General features: G+C 36.4%; 1 protein-coding gene across 1 annotated transcript in view; it reads right to left on the bottom strand.

Moving 5' to 3' along the window:
- Window positions 1-15,065, bottom strand: part of LOC123528009 (uncharacterized) — an 82,666-nt gene that overhangs the window by 55,154 nt on the left and 12,447 nt on the right. Inside the window, exon 2 of the mRNA XM_053523003.1 lies at window positions 734-781. Within this exon, the coding sequence (XP_053378978.1) occupies window positions 734-781 (48 nt within the window). The remainder of the gene's footprint in view (window positions 1-733; window positions 782-15,065) is intronic.

Consider the following 15,065-nt stretch of genomic DNA (forward strand, 5'->3'; position numbering starts at 1 on the left):
AAAAGAAGCTATTTCTACCTTTTGTAAAATACGGTATGCAAAAAAAAAGTCTGTCAGAATAAAATGCTAACATAATTACGATATGCAAGAAAAATATCAGTCATGTGTTTACGAATCGGATGGAAATATCCGTCCCTCGGCCACCTGCGCATGGGCGGTAATTCGGCAAGCCTCATTACTGCCCAGTGCGCAGGTGCCCTCGGGGCGGATATTTCTATCCGATTCGTAAACACATGACAGATATTATTAGTCACAGAATTTCAACTCTTATATCTTAAAAGGTGTTCAAAGAATAGCTGTATTGAACGAGCTGATTGTTTATTGTTACAAGTAAAGTGTTAAGGAGGCATCAAACCGTTTTCAGCTGAAAGTGTTGAATCGGCCTCGGTCAAATTTACAAATATGAGGCAATTTACGGATTAAAGTGCATATTTGTACTTTCAGTAATAATAATTGCAAGAACTGAAGTTTCAGTGGCAAGAATTAGTAGTAAGAAACCGTGTAGAAGTTGATGCAATCATTTGCAGGGAATTTTATGAAAATTGGCAAACTCGCCATCAGATTTCACGAGAGGGAGAGAACAAAATGCAGGACTTGTAAATTGAAAACAAGATGTTCGTTTACTGCCTCCTTAACAAGCGGCAAATGGAGAATCTTACATGAATGTCTTTGCCTTCTGAATTTATCAAATGACTTTAGTAAATAATAAAATATGAGGCTCTGCTTCACTTACCAAAGAGAACAGGACAGCAATGACACTGCAAATACAAGCAAATTTCCTCTGAAAAAGAAATATCATAAAAATGTTCAGATGTTTAAGCTGGTTTGTATTTTTAGATAAAGATTTCCCATAAACGTAGATAGTCGGCCCAATATGGAACAGATGGACCCATTAGTTCAAGTGGAGGTTACGATAAGTGCCTTTTTTACATTCCAGGCAGCTAGTCTATGCCGATATTGCTTAAACAGTGCCAGTTTAGTTAACTTTATGTGTACTAGTACAAATGAAAGCACGGTGTCAAATAAGCATATAAAGCAAATACAGGTTATGTGTACTAGTACAAATGATGGTTTCAAATAAGTAGAGTCAACAGTTGTTATTCACAAATTATTTAAAGACTTCGAGTTATATCATTCATACAATAATCACTAGCTAAGAGGAAGAGATAAAGACAAAGTAGTGCAATGATTGTCTCTACATGATACTCTACTTGGAGTAAGTAGTGTTTTTCACTTATTGGTCAACATCCATGATTCCTTTTGGATTTCTACAACTGATCTACATATACATTTATTTGCATACAAATGTATAATAATCATGCATAATTGTATTCTAACACTATCCGCAGCAATTGCAATAAATATTTATATTGCAATTGCTATCATTTCACCCTACAGATGTAACATAAAGAGTTTCTACTCTGATTTTGTTCATATGCCGTTCATATACTCCCTTTTTCCAGTGCTAAATGGAGGTAATACAAAATACACGTACATGACATTTTTTGAGACAAACAATTACTTACTAATATTTATTTATAAGTTGGAAAGAATTTCCACCGTGGGAAAATATTTGCCGGTCTACAATACCGATGATTTGCCAGTTCAACAGTAGTGTCATCTATCTGGCCGTGTTTTACCATTTCTTCGGTGCAGTGAATGTAGACGCCATAAATGTCAACAACTATAACAGTATATAACTTAAAATCCATGTTTCAATTATCCAGACGTGTTTACGTAGTTATATGCCAAAATGCCATGGTGTGTATTTCACTATTTGTGTATTTGAGTGTCATGATAAATGACGAATACTTCATAAATATTGAATAAAGTATTTACTTCTGACAGACCTGGGGTAATTAAAAATGTAATTGTTATTAATTGCAATTAAATTACATTTCCTGAGTAATTGATTGTAATTGGTAATTTGGTAATTTCTTAATTACATGTAATTGTAATTTAATTAATTTTATTACAGTTTTTGATGTAATTGACAATTACATTTCAAATACTTTCCAATTACATGGCACACACTTCAATTAAGTTAGTTGAACACATAGTAGATAAATTAATACAAGTGACACTTCCATTAAAAATGCTAATTTGCATTTTATAGCTGTGAAAAATAATAATAGAATATTATGGTAGGTGTTAATTCCTTGGACAAAGCTCCTTTATTCTGATGTAAGTGTTTTTGCTTTGATAATGTTTGTCACTATAATTTTGAAGAAAATTACCAAAGCATCATTTTGATATTTATTGAAGCAAAAAATGAAAAGCCAAGCATTCAGTTTAATCATTTTTATCTGACTGGATTTATTTGTGATAAAATATTAAACGATACAAAAACATAGCATGTGACAACACATGTCTGTTATCACAGTTCATTAGTTATAACAAGATAAACTATTATTATTACTGTATATATTACGAGTATTACTAATATTAAATTTTAGTGTCATGGATATCCTAGGATGACTCATTCGTGGTTGCTAAATTACAACTTTTTTTCCATTGGGGACCTTTGCATACAATGTAGTGTAATAAAAAAAGTAAATATATGTTAAAAAGTAAATGATTAAATACTGAACGACACTATCTAATTTTTAAACAGATCACAGAACCATGATCATATTAAGTGCGGGCTGAAACTATATTTACATCACAATCACAAAAACTGATTTGTCCATTTTTTATACCATAGAATTAGAATCACATCCGGTATTCAGGTATAAATTGAATAGATATTTATTAATGAACAGAATCAAATTTATCCCTGGGAATTGAAGATATTTTAGTTCTGGATATTCCATGAGAAATTCAGAATTCACAGAAATACCTGGCTTTAAATGCATCTTTAGTACCGGAGTACTACTTGGATTTAATATTAAGGGATGACAGGGATGACTATCGGATTCTTTTTCTCCAGTTTATTTGAAAATTTTAAGGACTGCATGATGGCCTCCCGAAGGCAAACATTTAAGACAGGGATGTTTCTTTGAGGATCAATTCAATTTTGAAATAACTGAAGCATCATCATTTATATGTAGTTCAAAGTAAAGAACTTTGCTACAGTGTTCATGTAAGAAGCATGTTAGGTTGCTACCATATTTGGTATTGTAATTGAATGTAATTAATTACAATTTGCAATGTAATTGTAATTTAATTAATTACGTTGCTAAAAACAATATAATGGTAATTGTAATTTAAATGAACGTTTCACAATGTAATTGTAATTTAATTAATTACATTTTAAAGTAATTGACCTCAGCTCTGACTTCTGATTTCTTTTATATTAGACCTAAAATGTGAAATAACATTTTTACAGTTGTTACCGCTTAATACGATACTTTAATTAAAAAGTCCGATGGGCTGTCCATTTGATATTTTAGGGTGTGGGGTTGGGGGAGGGGGAGGGGGAGGCATTCCATTTGATATTCTAGGGGTGAGGTTTGGGAGGGGTGTGTCCATTTAATATTCTAGGGGTTGAGGCTTGGGATGGGACCGTCCATTTCATATTTTAGGGGCGGGGTTTGGGGAGGGGCTGTCCATTTGATATTCTAGGTGGTAGGTGGTTGGGATTTTTGTTTTGAGAAAGAAACTATGACTGGTTTTACTTGAAAAAAAATATTCTCGCTTCAACATATTGATAAAAAAATCTGACTCCAAATCAGATTGTTAAAAAAGAATATTTCCATTACTCGTAAAGCCATATCCTCGGATTTTCAAATTGCTTTTAGATTTGAGATTTTAACTTTAACAACATTTTTATCTACGCTTAAATATTGAACGCTGCTGAAGAAGAGTGTGAGATTGCTTTGAAAGAAGTAAAGTTGTACACGGTGTATTTTGAGTGCATTATGTTATATTGAAATTTTTAATATATGAACAGTAATCTATACTGAATACATAGGGTAGGAAAATGCTTTCCAACCGCTGGCAGTTAATTGTAACAAAGACCGTAAAGTATTCGAATCAGACCTTTTTTTTTTTTACAATTTGTAACATTATGACATGGACATTACAAAAAGCATTTTACTCTTTTGCAGGATATATAAGACCCCGTTCTGATAAATAACAAACCATGAAGGAAAGATTTGCAGCAAAACTTCATAGACGACATAAAGCAAAAAGAACACGCTCGAGTTAACTTAATCATTCTTAGATCTACTTCAGAAATTTATCATCCTTTATTTGCTAAAATATTTTTCATAACTTTTCCGTTTTGAATAATAACGAATATAATTATACGCAAATATTTGACATCTGAGGCAAATACTGGCACTTTTAGACAACATCAGAAAGGGCCTTTAGAGCGATTTGACGAAGTGACAAAAATCACTGTATACACAGGCTCCGTTACTGACCCCTATGGAATTTGTGGTTGTTTTTTCCGATTGCAAATATTATTTCACAAATGAAAAGCTGACATGTCGCGCTAAAGCTCAGGTCTTTTCAAATCGTCAAAGCTGAGGATCGTCTGACGTCATTTTCTTTGTTGTCAGAAACATGCGTATGCCTTGCGAGATTGCATAAAAATGTGCCAGGTGTCCTTTAAAAATTGAAGGCTTTGGCAATGACACATTAAGGTAGTTCTGCATGTTTGGACTAAAATTTTTCTACAATGTAGAATTTGATTAAACCATGAATTTTCGAAACTACAGAATATACTTAGAAGATTTAGACAAATAAAAAGATTGTGCTTGATTTTGTGCTAGACTAATTTGAAACAGTTGGACACACACACGGGAAAATCACAATTTTGATGACATTTTCGCGAATATAATTTTTTCTAAAATGTAGATTTTAATGATACTTATAACGACTATAAACTAACATGATGTGAATAATAAAATGTACGGGTCCGTGTGATTGTTTTTAAGATATTTGTCCATGATTAAGGAGATTCGCACATTTCAAACTGATTTTGAGACATTATTTGGAATTGTTTAAAGTCTCAATCATTTTAATATCGTACTAAATTGCCGTTGTTACAATTTTTCTCAGTTTAACATTTATCCATGAAATGATATTCGTTTCCGTTAGCCGAGTCCAGGATTTATTTTATGTTGTCCGGATAAATGACACCCCATCATTACTTCCGATTAATCAAACGTACAGAACTACCGTAGTGGAACATAGTTTCATATTTTAACTGAATTTCAAAATGGTTCTAGGAAAAAATATTTGCAAGTACACGTATTTTTTTCCGTATAAAAGCCAGCGGAGGAGTACTGCTCTAAGACTTAGTATTTTCTTTAATATTGTAAAACTCTTATATTTTGCTTACCATATATACCTGTTTCTAGTCAATGTATTTAACTGTGGTTTAACCTATAAGTTTCTTTTATGCTGCAAATAACGAAACACAGATTTGTACAAACATGTGTTGATCTAGATAATATGACCGACCAAGCACATATTATACATCCTATGCTCGTGTTTATTTTTTTTCCCAACTTGTCTACTTTTCCATTGACATCTGTTGTTGCTATTGTTTGACATTTCATCATTTTCTCAGCGTGTGAATCACTGCATCTGCTACACATTTGTTCCAAGTACTTAATTGTCTATATCTTTGTATTAAGTCTGTGATTTGCACATTTTATCATTATTCTCTCGAGAACTGTCGCATTTTTGTCAAACAGGATATGCTTTGTTCGCGTAGCAATCTTGGATTGTTTATTTCCGTTGCTAAGTAAAATTGATATCGTTGTAATCAACAACAATCTACAAAGAGGTTTAAATTTCTTAGGTTACGTTAGAGTTAACCCGATGCTACATATTCCTGACATCTTTTCATCTTTATATTCCATAAAAACGCCATTTTTATGACACGGCAGTGTTCAACATAGATTGTTAACGTTTTAGGTCATCGTGACCTTTTAATCATTGGGACACGTCGATCACTTATCATTTGGTCAATTTACCAAATACAACCCATTTTGACTGTTTTGGTAACATTTGGGGTCATTTTCTGCAAAACAAAACTATTAAATAAAAGAACAGTGTTTTCGCCATCAGAAATCACTTCAGCTCAAACCTTCAGACCTAAAATCACGTTTGACTTGCTTTCAATAAATTTTCACTAAAACAAAAACAATGCTGTATATAGACGTAAGAAAGAACTTTTTGGACAGAATATATTGTAATTAAAAGCTATAGGCCTATGTTAAAGCCCTTTTGATAATACATTTTGTAACATTCTACCAACAGCCAGTAAAGTATTTGTACAGATGTATATACATCTTCATTGCTTATTTAAAGTAAAATAAATCGCCATGGAACAGTGAAAGTACGTAGAATATAAATTATTATAACTAATAAAGGGAATTCGTGTTGCTGAAGATTGTCTTTAATTACAAGTTATGGAACGCCGTATCAGCCATAACTAGATTATTCTAAACACAAATGTGTCTTGAATATAGAATTTTGAACTTTTGAGAGTGCAGTATTACATAGATACTTGTTTTGTGATATGTTTAAATCCATTGTAACTCGCTTCACTACCTTCAATTTATGAAAAGCCGGAGTGGCCTTAATCTTATTTAATCAGTTTGAACTGATATTGATAGATTTTAACCATCAAATATAGTTGCATACACCATCTCATCAGTGAGATGCATTTGTTTAATGTGTTGACTTCACCTGTATTTTTAGGAGTATTATGTATTAATATTTATAAACATCATTTTTTGTTTTATCCTGAGTCTTATAGTTCCTCTGGTTTAGTTAGTTTTCCAGTACATTGAATCAAGGATATACCCTTTTTGCGTGATTGCCTGCTTGAGTAAAGGTTACCCAGAGTTCTACAGTACGCCTAGACTACCAGTCTCCACAACTCCCCATGTCGAAATAATTTTTGTGGAAGTGGTGGGATCTTAGCCTGGATCCAGTGATATGAGCCTAAGTCATCATGCAGTGGACAGTAAAGGCCAAATCGTCTTTAGGCAAGCAGAACAAAATCAAAGAACAGAGATGACAAGTATTGAGCAAGAGAAAGACAGAATATCTGAGGCATCATACCATAACAATCGACAGATCAGATGTTACAGTAGCAGTTAACGCATCGCGCTTTCAGGAAAATGAAGAAAGAACAGCAATAAAACAAGTAGGTAGCATGATAATGGATGTCAGGGGGCTGTTAAAGAGTTGTAACAGAATTTAAAAATTTAAGCCAGAGGCAAGGTCTAACAAATGATGCAGGACGTTGAAGTACCTTGGCGCATGTGGCATGCCGGTTTTAGAAATCAAGGCGATGGTGATTTTCGAGCAAAACCTTTTAATCGAAACGTTAACAATGGTTACCCTGCCCGCATGGCTTTTAACAATGGCTATCCATAGCCCATGATTGAGAATCGGACCTTTCAAAGTAGATTAACGGATAACAGACGTGCGTATAATGGTTATACAATGAATGAGCTGTTCGAACCCAGACGTGAGCAAGAACGTTCCTGGCAAGCTCGAGGTCACGTGCCTGGATACACTGACGTGAAAATACCACCATTCACTGGCAAAGAAAACTTGACAGTGAGATCCTCAAAATGTGAGGCCATGGCACATCGTTATGGCTGGAATGAGGAAGATTAACTGGAGAATCTACTTCCAAAGATCGAGGGGCAGGCCAGCGAATTTATTTTCTCTCAGGTTCCCGTTGAAACATCAAACGATTACAGCGAACTGAGGTCACAGGTATAAAGGCGATATCGTGTTATAGAGACAAGTAAGTCATTTGCAGCAAAGTTCAGCAGAAGAAACAAAACGTATGGTGAAATAGTAGAGGACTGGCTCAAACGTCTCTACGGCAAAGCACATGGACACAGGGATAGGTAAATTAACAATGAAGACCTGATAAGACGGTTCCTTGATGGTCTCCTTGACCAAGAGACAAAATTTGAAGTTGAATATCACAAAGAGCCCAGGGATATTGATGAGGCGGTGTACGATGTGGTAAATGTTATACAGACATGAAATGATTGCCGGAAAGGGAGTCAAGGTAGACGCTGTACTAGACAAGCTTATGCGTATAAACAAGACAAATCGGAATGGAGACCTGAATACGCAAGGTACAACATAAACAAGGTACCACACCATACAGGGAAACCTAAAGTACACCTAGATAAGAGGCAGAGACAAGATTCTAGACGTGAAATACAGAATAAACAGGAATAGTTATTGGAGCAGGTGCTACTGAGAGTGTAGAAATTTGTGGAGACATGCGCTCGCACTGGTGAAAAGAAGGCTTTTAAAGCAAGAGGTATAGAGTGTTTTACCTGCCACAAAAGGGGGTTCTATGCCAGGGAGTGTCCGATGAAAGGGACCAAACGTTTAAAACAGACACCAATGGTCAAAGTAGAAAATACCACATACAACCAGCCTTTAAACTCAAAGGGATTGGATCTTGTGCCCAAAGAGAGGTCCAACTAAATGATCAAACTTATTCAGAGGTGGCCAAAATAATGTCAAGACCACCTAACAGTTTTAAGACAGGGTGTGCTTCAACTAGAGATCTCGGTGATGGGGTATATGTTCATGGGTCAGTGGGGAATGTGTATGTAGCATTCACAGCAGTTACTTGGGATTCCAGGACAATTTTATCACTTAAATTGTACCAGAAAATTAAAGGTGGAGAAGCCCTTCTGGATGTTTATGTGGAAAGAACTGAAGATGACGATTTAGACGAAGAAGCTAATTACCTGGTAGAGGCGGCAGCTACGCTTAAGCAGAAGTATACATTGGCTATTGGCATCCACGTTTATTGATATAAATAGGGAAACCGCAAGCCAAGTAAGTGCACTTACCCTGCTTACTACTGAAATGAATCTAAAATAGATGCAGTTATAGGTACGGCAGAAGAACATTTATTAGGTAGAAGGTTCAAGATCGATATCCATACGGACCATCAAACACTAGTCTGGCTCTTCAGTCTGAAGGAGCCCAGTGGGAAAATAGCCCGTCGGATAGAAATGTTCGCAGATTTCAAATCTGAGATAGAGTACCGACCCGGTAAAAACAAGGCCACTGCGACACTCTGTCAAGATGCATGACTCCCCACGACGGAACGTGCTCTGATGTGGATATGTCTGAATCACAGAAGTGTGGGCCATGCCGCAAATGTGAAAGGCGTGCGTAAAAACCAGGATGAATATCCAACAAGAAAAGACACGTTCTAAAAATGCAGCCTCCCCAAACGTAAACTAGAACGCGGTCGCGAACACGACCAACACACAAACACACACACACACAAATGCACACACATACACACACACATAAATCAATGGAATTAGGCCATCCGTTACAGATATGTTTGACGAGAGTATGGAGCAAGGCAGTACTGGATAATTTGCGGTGTTTTGTTTGTATATGAAGGTGTATCTTGAACAATGAAATGGGTCCAATCGCTAAGGTGACTATGTCTTAGACTAGCTGACAAACGATGTAGAATGTCCTTTGTTAAAACGTATAGCTGGTGAGACCAAATATCTCGTATATAAAAGTTTCCTCTGGCTAACTTGCCTATATGATTCGTGTACCAATGATTTGTAAATGATTTCAATTACGAGCTAGACAATTTCAGGGATCAGGCAAAAGTCACTAAATGTTTCAACTATCAAACTTCAACTAATGAAATCAGTTCAAACTCCTATAGACGGAATATACTATACTTGACTGGTCTTTTTGTCGAAGTTCCCGTCAGGCAATGTCTTTGAACAACAACGTACGAGTCCTATCGCATAGATGCTCAGCCTATGTACTCTTAATAAAAGCTGCAACTCTATCTGTTTGCCCTGACTCTTGGATGCTCAGCGCCTATATGTTACCACATGTAGCATTCAACTACCATATAGGTATAACCCCAATGTCTTGGCTGTACTTCGCCAACAACGCTGAACTTCGTTTATATGCTGGAACTCTCCTACTATCACAGTAGATTAACAAACTCTGGGTCTCTGTCTCAGCTTTCCGGTGCTCAGCCTATATTTGCTATCGTCTATAGCATTCAACTATCCTTAAGGTAAAAATTCTATGCGCTGGCCCTATAGCTCATAACCTTGTTGAAATTCTGCAACTCTTCTTTAGTCTATGAACTTCAAACGTCTTCTTTTTAATAATTTATCCGCCCTGACAGTGTAGTTGCAATAACTTCTTTATCAAGGTACTGGGATAAATTATTAGTTGAATCCTCGATATGTCTTCTTCAATCGCTGGATACAGAATGATCTCTCTGTCATCCATCTACCTATTTATACATTAGCAGACGTGAGCTTTGATTGGTGCTATTTATAGAACTTGTTTCTGATTGGTTCAAATTCGAACATAGTATTTTACAACGAGTACTTGCTCTAACAAATAGTTGGTTCCCTTTTACTATTGTATAAAGCATAATGTGTGTTGCTGGAATACAGTTAACACTGTATTTAACCCAAATCGTCCATAAATGACCCAAACCTATTATTAACAGCAATTCAACAATAATTTCAGCAATAATAGCATGAAAAGGGAGTCAAGCACCATCTGTGCATATGTGTTACGTTATCCATATATAAAATATACAAATTTTCTGACAAATAGCCCCCTTCTCTAGAAAATACTCTTAGTTTTTCATTTACTTAAAGAATAATTTGCATACAAAATCTCTTTTTCTTCTTACTATTTCTTGATTTTTTAAAGATCAGTTACACCTAACGCATATAGTCAATTATTGTCTGCTTAAATAATCAGCACATACATCTTCTTTACCTTTAATAGATCTTGCATCTATAACACTGCAAAAACAATGCCCATCTCATAATTCTTGAACTTTCTACTTTACATTTCTGTATATAACTCAATGGGTCATGATCAGTCTGGAGGATAAATTCACTGCCGTACAAATCCTTTTGAAAACTCCAAACACTATTGATAAACATTCTCTTTCAATTACCGAATAGTTTCTCTCTCTTTGGAGCAATTTCTTACTGGCATAAGCTATAGGAAATTGTCCATCCTCATACCTCTGAAGAAGTGCTGCACCAACCCCAGCATCTGAAGCATCATACTGTAATATAAAAGGCCGTGAAAAGTCTGGTAACCGTAGAATAGGTGCTTGCGTAAGCAAGGCTTTCAAAGTATTAAAAGCTTTGGCATGTTGTTCTTCCCATACCATTAGATTTATTAGGTTTCCCTCTCTTGATTAAGTCGGTCAGTGGTGCTGCAACTTCGGAGTATGATGCTATGAATTTCCTGTAATATCCAGTTAGACCAAGGAAACTCCGTACTTGTCTCTTAGTCTTAGGTTCGTCTGCATTCTTTATGCGATCAAGTTTATCATCTTCCATTTCCAGCTGATCGTTTCCGACTTTATGCCCAGTGAATGAATTGTTATTATATCATATGAGACACTTTGATGGCCTTAGTGTAAGCTTTGCATCTGTAACTCTCCTAAAAATATCTTGTAACATTGACATAATTATGTGTGTCCCATGTTTTTGTATGACCTAAAATATCGTCCAAGTAATTGTCAGCATGTTTGCATCCTATCAATAGTTTTCGCATTATTTTATTAAATGTAGCACCTGAATTTATCATACCAAATGGTGTGATATTGTTCTATTTTAGATATATGCGACGTCATTACCATGCGACGTCGTCAACGTCATTCTTTTGTTATCCTTGATCTACTGATTAAAGTTAGAAACATGAAGCTGGTTATTTATTAATTACTTTAAGATTTAACATTGGCGACGAGAGTAAAATCGGACAATGGATAGCCATTGATGCCTTTAAAACTAAAGCACGGAATAATAATGAGCGAAGGAAATAGAAAATTAGATGTATTACCGTTTAGAATGGATACTGCAGACCACATAGCAACGGGCGACTCTTGGGACGAATGGTTGGATGATTTTGAAAGGCAGCTTAGATATTTTCAACAAGATGATGATAAGATGGATGCAATACTTATCTACGGCGGGCCAGAACTTTAGAGGCTTAGTAGAAGTTTGCCGGATCCAGATACCGGGACAAAATATGAGAAGCTGAAGAATAAGCTAACAGAATATTTTTCGCCGAAGAAAAATAAACATTACTGTAGATATGTTTTCTTCAAAATGCGATCCATGAGGGGAGAAAGTACTGTTGAGTACGCAGCACGGCTTAAGGAAAAGGCACTAGCATGTGCGTTTCCAGATATGGACGATCGTATTCTGGAACATAGCATGCAAACAACGAGCAACTCGGACCTGATACGTAAAGTCATTCATAAAAAATGGACACTTCAACAAGCTTTGAGCGATGGGCAACTTCAAGAAGACACTTCAATTCAAATCCAAGCCATGGGTCATCAGGAAGGAGACATTGCGAGGATAAACAAGAAGAAGAGGCCTTCAGCTACGAGGGAGGAACGAGACAATGACAAAAGTAATGACTGTAAATATTGTGACAGGAAACATCATCTTCAAAAAGAGCAGTGCCCAGCTTACGGTAAAAAGTGTGATACATGCGGAAAGTTTAACCACTTTGCAGCAGTTTGCAGGTCTGGCAGATCATATGACAGAAATAGATTTCAAGAAAGAAACCAACAGAGACCTTACAGAGGTGCACGAGATGTCAGACACACAAGTAATGATACAGATACTGAACACGAAAGTGATGAAGATACTGAGTCAATGAATGATTCAATACGACACCCCACAATTAAATGAAACAAAATTCAAGTTAATAAGGTAAAAGATCTTGACAAAGACTATACCAGTAGCAGTTAACGATGTTATTGTCCACATTGAACCAGATAGTGGAGCAGATATGAATGTAATGGATGAATATCAATATCGCAGGCTGAAAGGTAAGTCTTACAATGAAATTATACTAGAAGAATGCAAGACAAAATTAAACACTCTCCAGTGTAAACTACCGGTATTAGGCGAATTCAAGGCTACTGTCAGCAACAGAACGAGGGGATTAGAGACAAAATTCGTTGTCATCAAGGGAAGGATAAACTCTCCTCCTCTGCTTAGCAAAAGCTCCTTATTTGATTTAGGGATGATGGAAATAAGAGCTGATGGTTCATTCAAAGAGCGAAATGAATTACGCTTGAAATACAAGAATGAATCTAAGTCGATTTTCAGTGTACAAGAGATGAAGAGATAGGCCAGATTCTAAAGAGATATGATAATATTTTCCAAGGAATTGGTTAAATCGAAGACAAGAAAAACAAGAAAGACTTCTTAGTGAAATTGTCAATGAAACCTGATGATGCACCAATTGCTCAGAAACCGCGAGCCGTTCCATATTATCTTCAAGAACCGCTGAAAAGATGGCTAGATGAATGCATAGAAGTAGAAATCTTCGAAAAGGTGGAAACTGGAGAACCAGTGCCTTGGTGTTCTCCACGTGTCGTTCAACCTAAACCGAGATACTTAGAAATCGACCGAGAGAAACTTGAGTCACACATGATACGAGCAAGTGTTGATTTTCGAGTTCCAAACAGGTACATGGAGCGAAACAGAATCTTACAAGCGCAAGATTTTACCTACAAATTTCATGACTGCAAAGTATTCTCAAAAATGGACTTGAAACAAGGATATCATCTTGTTATCAGCTCATGTTGCATCCAGATTCCAGATCGATAGCTACATTTAGCACGCCATGGGGAAACATTATGCCAAAAAGACTGATATTTGGGGCAAAATCATCACAGAACTTGTTCGATGAAGCGATGTTCCAAATATATTCGGGATATTCCTTTCTGTCTTAAACAGAGAGATGACATACTGATCGGCGGCATCAACATGGAAGAACACAACAGAACATTAGAAGCAGTCTACCGTGAGCAAAAGATTTTGGCATAACATTCAACAAACATAAATGTCAATTTGGAGTGAAAGACTTGGAATGTTATGGCTACAGATTCACAAGCGATGGACTAAAACCGACTTATGAGAAAGTCAGGGCAGGCAAAGAATGTAAAGCACCAGAATCAAGAGAAGAGGTTCGAAGTTTCCTAGGTATGATAGGTTACCTTTTAAAATTCATTCCGAGATATGCAGTACTTTCAGCACCGTTACGAAGGTTAACGGGAAAAGATATCCCGTTCTCGTGGGGACCTGAAGAAGAGAAAGCAGTTCAGACACAGAAAGACATCATAACAAATGACAGCACGATGGCATTCTTCAATCCAAGGAAATCAATAATAGTCCGCACTGAAGCTAGCTTTCATGAAGGTCTGTCAGCTGGATTGTTCCAGAAGACAAGCAAGGGACTGCAACCTATACATTATATCAGCAGGTCAATGTCACAAGCAGAGAAACGATAAAGTCAGACTGAGAAAGATGACTTGGCTGTGAAATGGGCCAAAACGAGATTGAGCATATACCTTCTCGGAGCACCGAGGTTCAAGATGATTACGTCTCACAAGCCGTTAATACCAATGTTCAATAAAGCATGTGCTAAATTACCACCACGAATCGAGAAATGGATCATGGAGGTGCAAGATGTGGACTTCGAATTGGTATATGAACCAGGCAAGGTCGAAGCAGATCCAATGGACTTCTTATCGCGACATCCGCTTAGTTAAACAGAACCCGACGATACAGATCATACGATCAAGATGATAGTTGACAACGAACATGGACCGATGCTTGAAAGATAAAAAGCAGCCACATCAAAAGACGACATTCTTCAAGATGTTTTAGACCGCATGAAACAAAATGATTGGGAAATGCACAAGAAGCGACCAGAAATACAACCATACTATTTGGTAAGACATGACCTTTATCGCTCCAAAGGAATGATACTACGCAACAGACAGATAGTTGTACCTGATAAACTACAGAATGTGGTTGTCGAAGCAGCTCATAGTATGGGTCATTTCGGCATTACTAAGACAAAGCAGATGTTGAGAACTAAATATTGTTTTCCATGTTTAAACGGTCTGGTTTAGGATACAATATCCAGATGTCATCACTGTCAGATATCAACTGTTGAGCAGAAACAAGAACCTGTCAAGCCATGAGATACCAGAGACATAGTGACATGCAGTATCCATGGATTTCGGAGGATCATATCCAGATGGTCACTATAATTTG

This window comes from Mercenaria mercenaria, chromosome 14, assembly GCF_021730395.1.
Source record: "Mercenaria mercenaria strain notata chromosome 14, MADL_Memer_1, whole genome shotgun sequence".
In the NCBI taxonomy this organism is placed as follows: Eukaryota; Metazoa; Mollusca; class Bivalvia; order Venerida; family Veneridae; genus Mercenaria; species Mercenaria mercenaria.